The 13,846-nt window shown below is 38.1% G+C and overlaps 3 protein-coding genes across 3 annotated transcripts in view; all 3 read right to left on the bottom strand.

Moving 5' to 3' along the window:
• LOC311486765 (serine/threonine-protein kinase 3/4-like) overlaps positions 1-2,110 on the bottom strand; it is a 28,725-nt gene extending 26,615 nt beyond the window's left edge. The window contains exons 1-2 of the mRNA XM_084542757.1: positions 2,025-2,110; positions 1,699-1,938 (exon numbers count right to left, since the gene is read on the bottom strand). Coding sequence (XP_084398883.1) covers positions 1,699-1,742 — 44 coding nt within the window. The 5' untranslated portion in view covers positions 1,743-1,938; positions 2,025-2,110. The remainder of the gene's footprint in view (positions 1-1,698; positions 1,939-2,024) is intronic.
• A 1,742-nt stretch (positions 2,111-3,852) lies between these two features.
• cox6c (cytochrome c oxidase subunit 6C) lies at positions 3,853-7,449 on the bottom strand. The gene is made up of 4 exons (XM_084542183.1): positions 7,359-7,449; positions 4,619-4,733; positions 4,122-4,254; positions 3,853-3,995 (listed from the first exon to the last, which is right to left on the bottom strand). The coding sequence occupies exons 2-3, from the start codon at positions 4,721-4,723 to the stop codon at positions 4,129-4,131; spliced, it is 231 nt and encodes a 76-aa protein (XP_084398309.1). The 5' UTR covers positions 4,724-4,733; positions 7,359-7,449; the 3' UTR covers positions 3,853-3,995; positions 4,122-4,128.
• Positions 7,450-10,996: 3,547 nt separating this feature from the next.
• The window catches only part of angpt4 (angiopoietin 4), a gene marked incomplete at its 5' end in the record, with an annotated part of 60,466 nt that continues 57,616 nt past the window's right edge, over positions 10,997-13,846 (bottom strand). The window contains 1 exon segment of the mRNA XM_084543463.1: positions 10,997-12,764. Coding sequence (XP_084399589.1) covers positions 12,604-12,764 — 161 coding nt within the window. The 3' untranslated portion in view covers positions 10,997-12,603.

The following is a 13,846-nucleotide window of genomic DNA, read 5'->3' on the forward strand; positions in this document are numbered from 1 at the left end:
CGTGTCCACTCACTCGTCCACTGTTTCCTCATCGAGTTGACATGAGAGTGGTGGTTTTAATTTGATCCCTTTTTACTGAAGCAAGAACAAGTTAGGATTTAGGTTAAATTACATAAACTAATGTGGTCACTTCTGAGATGAGAGCGGCAATTTTGCGTGACTTGATTTAGGTATTGAACACCTTATTTACGTCCGTTATGTCCGGAAGAAGACCACTTCAACATTTTAGATAAATGAGGCCAAAAAAATAAATACGCTCACTGGTCAAAATATTAGGTACCTACGCTAAAGCCTTCCATCTTTATGACTGATCTAATGGCAGATTGTTGTATGTCTATGCCTTGTCTTTAGTTTTGAATCCGATTATTTGCGAACAAATTGACAGGACTGACCTCACACACATACACTTCTTTCTCATTTAGATTCAGGTGTATCTCGTATTTTAACTGACATAAATCGTTCCAGTGGCCTAATTTCTCTGCCACACCAGAGGTGTGTTCTAATCTGGTTTTACACACCAACCTTTCTGTAGCTGCTCTGAGCTGATTCAAATAAAGGGGCTGAGATTAAAAGACGAGACCTATAAACAGAATAAAGACAGATCTCCACGGCTCTGTTTGTGACAAAGTCTCCGCTAATTTAATAAGAGATAAACTCATGTGAAATTTATGGGCCGATATCTTGATAATCATTTCATCTAGAATTGTTTCTTTGACTTTTGTGGAAGATAAGTAAATATCATGCCATAGTTAGTGGAAACAGACATTCTGAGGAGTTACTTTGGGAATATCATAATACTCATTTCATTTCTTTCAGTCTAAAACTCCAATAAGAAAAAGACCAGATTGTCATGGGAAATTAAAGTTTTCTAAACCCTCATGTTCCGTTGACAAGCCCAAAATGTTCTCTTGAGCTGAGCTGCAGAAAATGTGTTTTCTTAATGTTTTACATTAATAGTCAGTGAGTCTGTTTAATTTAGAACTGGTTGTGTAATGTTATCCACTTATAATAAAATGTATTTCATTTACAGAAGAGCAAATAAGATTGAATTGTTATTCAAGGGGACATGCCAAAGAAAGACATTATGAACATATGTCTTCCCAGTCATCCAGTTCATGGTATAATCAAAAAACAAAGCTGAAAAGAGGGAAACTGGACTTGTAGAGCGTCTGGAAGAAGTTTCATCCGAGTCTGCAGAGCTAAATATCTGGAGTTTAATGCACATCTCCTTGGTACTGTAGTCCCTGGTCATTAATGGGTTGGTAGAGAACCACTCATTAGGGAAAGAAAATGGCATCAAAACAAATTCCTAAAATGACAGATATTTTGTATATTTTGTCATGAGAGTTTCGAGTGAGCACCACCTACAGATATTCTTAATAAAAAGCTAAACTCCCCACCAGTCATTTAGAACTGTAGACTATAGGAAACATCAAACCCACAACAAACCCAACAACTCCAGTTTCCCTTGTTTCTGCTTTGTTTTTGGATTGTTATAAACATGTTTTCTTAACATTTACATTAATTTCCAGTGAATCTGTTCAATTTAGAGCTGGTCATGTTATATTGGCTAACGTTTTTATTAGATAATAAGATGTTAAAGGCTGGATATTTGGCAAATTCTCAGACCACCACCAAACTTCACCAACAGTTACATATAATCAATGAGACGAGATTTCATTTTTAGCATAGCTTTACCTGCGAGGGTGATTCCTCATCTGAACTTTGTCCTTGTTCTCCATGCTGTCCTCCTCAGCAGATTCCGGTCTCTTCTAAGTCCGGGCTGCAGTCAAACTTTAGCCGCGGTGGTCAACGTTTCTAACTAGACACTCGATGCTAACACTAGCTCCGTCTGCTAGCGCGCTAACTGGCTAGCAGCAGCTCGCGGGACGGCTAGCCGCTCAGGCTGCTAACGCTCCTGCCGCCGCTGTCTGGTAGCTGCGAAAAAACACAACGTCTCTTTATCATTTTGTAGCTCGGGGTTAACAGGTTGTGCGGGATTCATTCGGATGACGGATCCTCACCGCTGGGTTCATCCTCCTCCCGTGTCCGCACAACTTTAGGCTTGTTTGACAGACCCCTTTGGCAGCCGCTCTGACATCCAGTAGAAGAAACCAGGAAGTGAAGAGTGGGCAGGAAGGCGGCGCGAACAAAGGCTGCTGTGCCGGACGGTGCCAGAGGGGCGCCACAAACACTCATATATTTATTTTTTTTTGTTTAAAAAAAAGCAGCTGTAAATAGATTTGTCTTTCTGCATTTGAAGGCTGACGCGTACTCACTTGCCAAAACATAAAATATCTTCATAATTTATTAACTAGCACATTTATCGCATGTTCTGATTCTTAAAATGTGTTTTCTCTTTGATATATGAGGAAGTTAATGACATATCATTGGGTTTATAGACTGTTTATGGAAATATACATCATGAAGATGTTACTTTCGCATAACCATCAAGAAAAGATTCATGTATTGCAGTTTATTTACCTGTTTCAACCCATTTTAGTCAAAAAATGACAAACCCAAAATGTTCCCTTGAGCTGAGCTGCAGAGAATGTGTTTCCTTAATGTTGTACATTAATTATCAGTTAGTCTGTTTAATATAGAGCTGGTTATGTAATGTTATCCATTTATCTATGGGAAAGTACATGGGAAAATATCTTGATAATCTATTAAACTGGAACCAGTTACAGTAGGTACACTAGAGAAAACTAATGCATTCAAATATAACAGTAGTGCACTACATCCCTATTCATAATAAGACCCTCCCCAAGGGGAAATGTAGGGGTTACAATTGCAGGTTACGGTAGTGGAAAGATAGAAATAAAATAAGGTTAGAAAAAATATATAAAACAGTCATTGTTTAATAACTAAACTAAATTGGGAAAACACAAATAAATATAATTAGTATTGACAACTCTAATATTGCTCTTAAGAACCAGAATAAGACAGATAAGACAAGACGACTCAAATCCTGTCTTAGGTCAGTTAGGATCACTTATTTCTTTTTCTTTTTCTGATGACTGTCAGAATATAACTAATAATAAATTAAGTCTTATTTCAACTTTTATGTATCCCATTCCCAGTGGGTCATTTGCATATATTTAGTCAGTATTTGGCTGCATCATCATTAAATTGTTTTAACTTAGATCAAATGTTACATGTACACAAATGATTATGTGCATGAAGACACAGCCAGCGGGTTCTTTTATTTTTTTTAACTTTTAATTTCTGAAGTCTGACACTGTCCACACAGTTCCCTCCTCTGATTACAGACAGGGCTGATATAACCTTCAAGTCAGTCGCTGACATGCCCCTCCTGTGGTTGAGATAGTTACTAAATAAACTATGGGATATCGAATGAACACCACATACCACTCAAGGTTCAGATCCAAGGTAGAGCATTCAGTTAACTTTAAATGTTGAAAAAAGTCAGTGGTATTTTAAATTATGTTTTTGGTTCTGGACTAAAACCTGGGCATTTCAGCACTCTGCAGCTGAAATGATTAGTTAGTAAATCTTTTATTAAACTACAAAACTTTAAGACATTTTAAAGCAAATGTGGATTTTCTCTCACTTTTCTGTGACAGTAAGTGCCACATTTTGGGGATTTTGACTGTTAAGACAACATGTTCAGGATATGATTAACATTTTAAGTATATTCTCACTTTTATAATAAGTGTTGGTTCGTAGTACACATAAACATTTTAGTACTGCAAAGTCTGAATTTCTGCTCCTCAAACCAAACTCATTGGTAGTTAACTGTTATAAAAGCTGAGGCAGAAAAGACAGGAGTATGTTTGATGAGATTAGGAGCTTAATGTTCATAGAGCTAACACAAAGACAAGTTGGCTCTCACATTCATAGAATAGTTTATTTCACGTAAAGCAACAAAGCATCAGAGCATCAGAGCGATGTTCACGTCTGATCGGTAAATAATGTCAGAGGGGATGAGAGGGAACCATCTTCAGACAGGAATGAATGACAAAGAACCAGAGCTGCAGGAAAGAACGAGAGATATGAGACACAGATCTAAATGGTTTTCTCTTAATGTTTCACATCGAACAATATTTAACATGCACATGGCCTCACAGACGACCTGGTGGTCCATTAATCAGACTCACGGTGGTTTTACTCCCCAGAGGGCCGCACGCTCTGGAAGACGCCGGCTTCCCTCATGGCATTGAAGTCTTTGACAGAATCATACTGCTTGTAGAAGTCGGCGTAGGCCTGTTTTCTTGGCTCTGTCACCCCGTACTGTGGGAACAAAAGACACATCGGTTTGTTCAGTTAGCTAGCAGGGAAAATGCTAATGTTAAGCTTCAAACACTGATCTGAAACAAGAGAGAAGCTTTTGACTAAAATAAAAGTAGTAAATACAGCATTTATAGATTATTTGGTTTCACAGTTCGCAGAGATTTAAGTTGGCCCGGATTTCTACACTGAGGTCCTGTTCAGACCTTGGATTAAAATCCGACCTTACGCAACCAGCTCTATGTGCCTGTGGTCAGACCTTGCATTAAAAGGTGTCTCCACAGACAATTCCACCTAGCACTAGAAATTTCGGTTTTGTGCTGTTTCAGCTTTTTTTGTGTACTAATAGTTTGTGTCTTCCTCTCACCTTAAAGGCTACTGCAGCAGAAATAGCCAAAGCAAAAGCAAGGGGCAGGTGAAACCTCAGACGCTTTGCCAGCATCCCCCTCATCACTGGCTTTGGCAGAGACATGGCTGATGTCCTGAACAGAAAAGACAAAAGGTGTTAGCACACAACCAAGAGAAACCTACTTCCGACAAAACCAGATGAACTAACATAGATGTTAACCTGCCCCAAAAGGCTGACATCTTTTATGATGAAAGCTGGGCCAGTTAGTTTATGAAGTGAACCATGGAGAGAAGCTGAGGTAGAAATTGACAGAAAGTAGGGATGCACCAAATTCGGCCACCGAAAATGGCCCAAAAGTGCATTTTCGGTTTTCGGCCTAAAGACTTTTATCACCGAAACGACACGGCCAAAATAGGATGTTGTGATGACGCAAGCAACAACCGCAGCCAACATGGGCCAGTCTGCCGTGTGGACGTAGTTCAATATATAAAGTATTATATAAATATTATATAAAGACCCACTGATAGCAATTTGCAACGTGTAATGCTAAAATTTCAAGAGGCGTGCATCGGCAAAGAATTTCTCCATGTCGGGTTTAATTTATCACCTGAAATCCAAACATCCAAGCCCAATACGTCGATTGCGATCGTGCGGGTAGATCGCGTGCCATTGAAAAAAAAAAAAGTTTTAAATATTAGTCTAATCATTTATCTGTTGCACCACCAAAACAAACAGCAAGACAAACGTTCATCTTTTTGTTTTGTTTCTTTTTCACTTTTTATTGCAACATGCCCATTTGGTGGCACACACCCACAGCCATGCACAGCTTCAATTAAGACTACCGTGTTTCTTAAAGGGACAGCGCTATTTTTTTTCACCAATTTTTCTTAATAAAAATAAAAAACAAATATGCTCAGTCTAACTGCACAGTGGATCGATGCTGATTTCCAGCTGCAAAAGCTTCTGCTCCATTATTATTTAATGTACACATGAGTGGGGTCAAGTTAAACATTTTATTTTGAATTGTGCATTGTTGGAATGTGCTAAATAAATATTTTCCTAATTTTGTAACTGATTTATTCTTTGAAACTTTACTATTAATTTATGCAATTGTAATGCCTTGAGTTTAGTGAGGTTAGTACACAGTCATAGCCATAAATGCAATGGTACTAATAACTGTCATAATAATTTCTTTCGGTGTTTCGGTTGTCGGCCTTGGTTACGTCATTTTCGGTTTTGGCCAAGAATTTTCATTTTGGTGCATCCCTAACAGAAAGAATTTGATGGTCCAAAATAAAGGCGCTTTAGTGATTCGAACAGTACCCTAAAATAAGTGCTGGAAGGAGAATTGAGCTAGCATGACAGCACTGCTTTCCAGCAGTTTGTTTCTGCACATTTAGACTGATAATCATGATTGCTTTCATTTTCAAACGCTTTAGCAGTGTGGTCATGGTGCAGTTTGGGTACTTTTTTATTAGACAACAGAAAGTAAGCAGAGAGAATGAGGAGGAAGAGACAGAGAAAGAAAACAGCTCACGGTCAGAGTCCAAACCTCAGAAAACACCCGTGCATAATTTCCTGAGTCGACCTTAAATGATGGTTTTATTTTTTCAAGTCCGTCTTAAAACAGTCAGGTGTAGATTTGTCAACTGTGGCAGATTTTGCTTCCTGTGACTCTTATTTCCTATACTGGCCTCAAACAGATCGATCACCAAATTAATCTGAGTAAGTGTTGGGGTGTTTTCAGATATAACTTTTAAAAGTATTTTTGTAGTGAAGGCAAATCCTTCAAATATATAGTTTTGCTCAGAGCCAAATATTCATTTTACAAGGACATAAAATAGACGAAAAGCCACAAATCCTCTCCTCTCATCTGGGACGATGAATCTACAAAGTTAGTTTTGCCAAAAAATATCACTCATACAATGTATTATTTACAGACTATCTTTGTGTCAAATACAGTTTGTAAAAAAGTGACAAAAAAATTCAGTCATCTAAAGGTCAACTAACCTTAGCCACAACGAATTCTGCCTTTTTATTTTAACACTTCCTCCGCACGTTTTGAGAATCACACAATGAACCAATTGGTACAAACTGATATCAATAACGAGCCACATTTGTAATAATCATGTGTGTATGTGTGAAGGCTGTTCGCCATCATTCACGGCTGCCAAGTCAGGTCAGCACTCAGATCGTATGACCTCCTGTCAGTGAGAGTGTAACCTAAAGAACAGCCTAAAAACGTGTGTCCTGCTTCATACCGACAGACACGCTACAAGTATTTAAATATATTAACATTAAGAATGTCACTCAACAGAGTAATGGTGACCATTAAATGTAAAAAACGTACGTATAATAGACGCAGTCCAGGCGCAGGGTCAAAGTGATAGTAGCTAGCACAACACCTGACACAAAATACCACAAAACCGACGTCTATATTCTTACTGTTGGGACTTATAACAATAACAGGGGAGAGATATAAACTATACTACTACACAATATGCACAAGTAACATTAATATTCTGCCTTGACGTTAACGAACATAACGAGTTTCCTGTTAGCATTTGCTAACGTGGGCAGCATGAAGAGCTAATGTTCGCTAGGTCGATAACAACTAACCGCTAAGTCGCTAGCTACAAATGAGGAGAAAAGCGGCAAAATGAGGGGGAAACACAAAAATCCTGAAGTCATTGTTAATTTGAAATGGCAGGACATTATATCCTACATTTAAACAGTTTACATTCTGCGAAATACTCACAAGTTGGACTTACGACCTTCACAAAAACCGCTAACACAATTCAGCTGCCTCTCTCTGTACCGGAAGTGGTTCTATAGGAGCTGTACAGGGACAAATTTAATCGAGTAAAAGCGAAGTCCAATCAGGACGGTTGGGGACGGGGGACACCGAGAACGAAGTCAGGCAAGAGAAATAAAAAAATCCTGACACATTCATGTTAATTGTTTTGTTTGATGTGCTCGAGATATTTGTTTGGGTTCTGACGTGTTTCTCAATAAATCTGCGTAACAATTTATATTGACTTCAGTGTATTATTAACATGTGGTAACACACTCTGACCACAAGAGGGAGACAGAGAAACACGGAAGCTTTACTCTAAGTTCTCTTTATGAAAATACTCAGAATTTTTTATTTAATTTTCCTACCTCTGCTGTGTTTTGTATCATCATACTATATATATGTGCGTACATGCTTTCTGATAGTTTATTTGATTGCTGTTTAAATTTTATATTTTAATTTGGAATATATATATATATATATATATTGTATTGTGTAGTATTGTATTTCCTGGTCTTCTGTGACAAATAACAGGGGTAAAAAAAAAATTGCTGGCACTTCATGTATGTGTACTTTTTTTTATTTTATTTTTTTTAACAGTGGATTTCTTTTGAAAACAAACCTGGGACAGATTCATTATGCAGAGTTTTGCTGATATTTTCTCTGTTTTATTGATCTCCTCTGGGCTTAATCAATACCTGATGCACACTTTTTAAATTTTACATCTCTTCAGATGATAACTTATGCAAATATTCTGAAGCAACATCTACCACAGATGGAAATAGAGACAAGGTTACAGTAATTTACTTGTAAACCTAAAAGAAAATCTCTCGAACTAATAGATTTTTCTCTGCAGTTTCATAAGCACTGTTATAGAGTCAGTTCATGTAGGATTAAGTATCGTAATTTCCTTTGTGCTTCACATTTTTAACCTCTCACTATTTTTATCTCTCTTCTCTCTCTGGTTGTTTAAATTTGTGGTATTAGTCTGAATAGTTGTGCATCAGGAAAAGCTTAAATCATCATGTATCAGTGAATGTGTCGTATAATCTAATATACTGGAACCTGTATTCAACCTGCAGCTTCCGCATGTCATGAGACTGACTGGCTGCGTCCTGTATGTTCTGAAATGCAAAAGTAAATTGGACACAACAGATTTTATAACAGATTTTATTATACAAAATACTGAAAATTGTTTAGTTTCATTACACACACGTATATCTATAAAAAAAAACAAGGTTAACACAGAAAAGGTGAAAACTGTTGTTATGATCTTGAAGCAGCCTGGACACAGAACAACACCCAGTAACACTGAGGGCGACAGTTACACCACACACTCCATCTGTCCTCATCTTCTCTTCCATAAAGTGCAATTTAATAAGAGCAAAGTGTTAATGCAAACAAATAAAACATGATAACTTCACTCAGAAATGTTTTGTTGTCATGTAACAAACTTAATCTACTACAGTTTCAAGGAGAATGAATCTGGACGAAGACGCAAACTTTGAATCACCACATTTTGTGAGGAAACTCATAGCTATGAAGATTATCTAAATACTTTTTTTTGTTAAAGGAACAGTTCAGCAGGAAAATTCCTTTGTTTGCGCTCCTGAAAAGATTGAGATGAAAGAAGAGATACAAGTCTCAGTTAACATCAGTTAGCTTAGCGTAAAGACAAGACACAGAATTAAACTCCCATACCATCAAGGACTGCTGTTTTTTTCCAACACATTTATGTGCATGTGAAAAATGAGATAATAGACGTTAATCTGTAAGCTCCAGAGGTGCAGTTAGGTAAAATGTTGGTTAATTTGAAAAGTTATGAGTTAGCTACTTCCCCTAGTTCCCAGTCGTTATGCTAAGCTAAGCTAACTGGCTGCTGGCACCAGCTACGTGTTTGCAGTTCAACATTTTCATCCACGTCTTAGCCAGAAGATTTTGAAGAGTTGAATAATTCCTTTAAAATTTTGCAAACCCAAAGGCTGCTTTTTGAACATCTGGAAAAACGTACAATCCTTAAATATTATAGGGACATCAGGCTTAACTGATACCTGAAAACAAGGTTTGGAAGAATTCACTTTCTCTTCTAGTTTTCTGCTATTTTATTTGTTTTGTTTTCTTTGCTATATAAATATAATTGACAAACAAAAAAAGTTATTTAACAGATAAGGAGTTTAAGTTTAAATAAAGACATCTGTGGGTGTTATCCACCTGAAATTCATCTGAGTCCAGATACTTTCCTGGAACTGGATAAATTTGATTTGAGCCTGCTTTCTTTCCTTTGTGGATGGTACTGTTGTGTTTCTTGAAGACCTTTTACCATTCATCCAAGTAACAGTTGGCTTTGCTTCAGCTTTGTTTTCGTAGTTTTTTTTTTTTTTTTTTTTTTTTAATGTTTTATTCAAATATGCCGAGACATTTATGGAGTCTGTGTGATACTTGAGAAACTTAGCATTATAATAAATGAGACACAATGTTCTCATCAAGCTCCCTGGTTTACTCGTTCTTGAATGAAGGGAAAAAAGTTTTCTGATATTGGTGCATGGACACATTAAAAGGGCAGATAAGAAGCTTTAGTAGCTAAGTTGCCCTTGTGGTCAATTGTGGTATTGCATCCGAACAAATAAGGCGCCTGTAAACTGTTGACAGGAAACCACCTTTCAAACAAGCTTAATTTATCTTTATGAAGTTTTTCCTCTAGAGAGTCAACTTTATTTGTCTCAGCATTATAAAGTCTAGCTTAATTTACGACACTTTGTCATAAGATAAATTTTAGACTCAATCGCCCATTCATCTGGAGACGTGATCGGTGTCTGTCTATATTATTCTACAATGTCTCGCATGGGCAAGTGTAAAGACAGAAAAGTTCAGATGAAAATTACAACCAACCACTGGATAACATAAACGTGTCCTGTAACTCTTTAAATGTGATGAAGGGAGGATTGATTTGGACTCCAAAATCAAACAAGTCCAGGTGGTTTGGATTGGAAAGGGAATTAGAGCCAGATTTCTTTGTGTCAGGATCTGAACTCATAAATCATAGAATTCTTTACTCATTGTCCAGATTTTCTACATAAAACAACAGGGAAAAGCTTTTCGTGTGTGCTATTTCCCTCTCTGTCCATTTCATTTGTTTCTTTCTTCTTGAAACGTTGCCATAAACAAAAACATTATTTTGCGTCCATCAATGTATTCAGTCTGTTAGTCATTATTTCTTGAATAATAATTCATCTTAAAATGTTCAATCTCTCTCCAGTTGTGTGTCTCTTAGTAGCTATCCACCAGTTTCTGTTTATTAGGCACAAAGCTTTGCTTTTACTCAGAAAAGAGAGTTCGGGATTAGCTGGTGAGCTGTTTCATGATCTCTGATGTCCATGTAACATTAGTGTCTGAAGAAGACTATGGAGAAGACGGTGTGGTCCAGTCTAATATGTGGACCCTCCAGGAGCTCTACAACAAACCCAAACCACAGGAGGAGATGCTCAGGGGAGAGACAGCTCTTCCTGCAGGACGTCATGTCGCGTTGCTCCTGATGATATTCCAGTTTATCAGTAGCCAGACGCATCCACTCTTATATGCTTATTAGAATATGAGTTTGGTAACATCTGAATTTCCTTACGGGGCGTGTTTTAAACAGAGAAAAAAAAAATACCTCTGCATGCAATTGGATAGTCCTCCAACCAATCAGAGCTAATTATTTGGCAACTAATCCAACTCCATGGTGTTCACATGACGTCTTTGTTGTTCTTCTGTCCATCAACACATAAAGCCCCGCCCAAAAAAACTTGACAGGCCCAGTAGAACTTTGCTGGAGCATAATCGGTTCCCAATGGAGAGACTCCAGACCAAGTTCTGCCACCATAAAAATGTTGTGGGTGGAGGAAGTTGCTTCCAGGCTCATTAGATCAATCCTCTGTCTAACTTGTGGTGACAGTTGTCAGCTGTCAGCCATTCATTGTTCATCGATGAATAGAGCTGTGTTTATATTAAGTTCATAGTTCACACTTCAGTTCTCATTTTCTTCAGTTCTCATCCTCTTCAATTCTCATACAATCCACAGAGACTGTCCGACTGTCCTGCCCCTCCTCATCATTTCATAACCTCTACATCTAAGTTCTTCTGTCCAGGGCTGTTGGTCTGTTGTGTTCTTCTTCATTTTTATTTTAAAACTACAAGACAGTGTGATGTGCCTTCTGCCAAGAATCAGCACTGTTAAAGACAGCAGCTAATTATTTGATCACTTAATCCATAACCTTCTGGTCGGTACAAAAAAGTACGAGCTCATTAATTAGATTCCTTTAATGTAGTTGAAAACTAGAGGGGACATCTTTGAAATCTCTTTTAAAAACAGATGTTTATGGAGAATTATAATGTTTTATAAATCTGTTTTAACAGCCAGTGTTAATATACACTCACTTGCCAGTTCATTAGGTACACTAGTGAATTAATATAACAGTCCTGCTCTAAATCCTGTCTTCATGAATGTTCTGGTATTTAGCATATTTTCTAAGAGATACAGAACCTGGTGGACTGGTGCTCAGAAAACAACCTCTCTCTGAACACTGGAAAACCAAACGAGTTCTTCATCAACTTCAGGAGATCCCAACTTTTAGGACTTCACTCAGTCAGTTAACTGTGAGGGTAACTCCTTTGTTTTAATTTGCCAAACAATGTGAATCTTCTGTACATGAAGATTATTAATATTATTGTAAATCTTTATTATTATCTGAGCAGCTGGTGTAAAAGTAGTTGTCGATTAGTTTTCTGTCTAGTCAGCGCGGTTTTTGCAGGGTGTACCTGAATATGTTTTGTAACGGAATCTGTCATGTTAAAAAAAGGCATTTTGATCAGGTCTGTTGATGATGACATTTTTAATGTACGAGAGGCTCTGAAGAAGAAGAAACCGTGAAGCTTCTCCGGTGTTGGATTCTATAAATGTCTTCAGATGAGAACCACTTCTTTTCTAGAGTGATCCGTCCTTGGTGGGTTATGAAAACAAAGCCCCAGACAGAAGAAGAAGTAGTTAATGTTTTACAGTTATCTCTTGAGTTGCAGAGTTTGCTAAGGTCAGGAAAGTGCCATGTTAGATCCAATGGGTGTTCTAGGACTGTACCATCACAGTGCTGGTGCATGGTGCACATCTTGAGGAAGGCCTTTAGAGGACAGATGGGTCGAACTACCAAGGAGGAGGAGGGGCTGCTGTTAGACTTTAGAAGTCGTAGGGTCGTACCATCATGGAGGTGGAGCGCAGGGAGTAGCTGGGACCTCGGAAGTGGTGCCACTTGATGCCGTTGAGCTTCCTGATGTTGTGGCCGACGTTGTAGTAGATGCCGTTCAGGTTGGAGAAACCGCAGGCGTCAAACCACCAACCTGATGGAGGGAGAGAAAGAGAGGGAGAGAGGATGATGGAGGGGAATATGTGTTCAGTGAAGGAGAAGGAGAAGAATGAGGTGAGCGTAAGACAATTGGAAACAGGAAGGAATAGAGACAATTGAGAGGAGATGGATGGAGGAGAAGAACTGTTGCAGGTTTGTGAAAAGAAAAGGAGAAAGAGGAAGGGATGATGAGGGTAAAGGAAGGGAAGGAGTGTCACCAAAAGAGAGAGTAAAGGATGAAAGGACAAAGAGACAAAGTGGAAAATCAGAAAAGAAATCACTTGTCCCTCAATTTTCGTGCACTCTTTTCTTCACCTTTTGTTTCCCTCCTTTTATTTTTTTGATTTTTTGATAAAACCTACCAGTGGCTGGAAAAGGCTGGACTTAGAGACAGCACAGAGGCACTAATCATGGCAGCACAAGAACAGGCCCTAGGTACAATAGCCATAGAGGCCAAGATCTACAAGAATAGATGAGACCCAAGGTGCAGACTATGCAAAGATGCCCCTGAGAAAGTCCAGGACATAGTGGCAGGGTGTAAGATGCTAGCCGGGTCAGCGTACATGGAGAGACACAACCAAGTGGCTGGAATAGAGTACAGGAACATCTGTACCCAGTATGGAATAGAAGTACCCAAATCCCAAAACCCCACAAATTCATTACAAGCAAAGAATTTTTATTGCCCTATTAGTCTTTACTTTGATCATTTGACTCTTATTAATCTCCATATTTTTTAATTTGTCTGGAGATTGAAAATACTAACCACTGCATGTTCTAGATAGGTCTATAAATGGTTGGGAGACTTTTTTATTTTAGCTGTTTACCAAAATATATTGAAATTAAAGCTATACAATACATATGGACTTAATGGACTTTATGGACTCTCTTATCTGCAGAGCTGTATGTTTCTCATCTGTGGTCCTGGCCACTGCTCTTTCTTTGCATCAACTGCTATTGATAAAACTGCCACTACTGCTCAACCACCTGATTAAATGGTAGGCCATGTAAATAAGGATCGGTAGTTAGTGTTTCATGACCTTCAAGGTTCTGATGAGAAGAAAACTGAGGAAATATTGA

The sequence above is a fragment of the Chelon labrosus genome (assembly GCF_963514085.1).
Source record: "Chelon labrosus genome assembly, chromosome: 4".
Taxonomy (NCBI): Eukaryota; Metazoa; Chordata; class Actinopteri; order Mugiliformes; family Mugilidae; genus Chelon; species Chelon labrosus.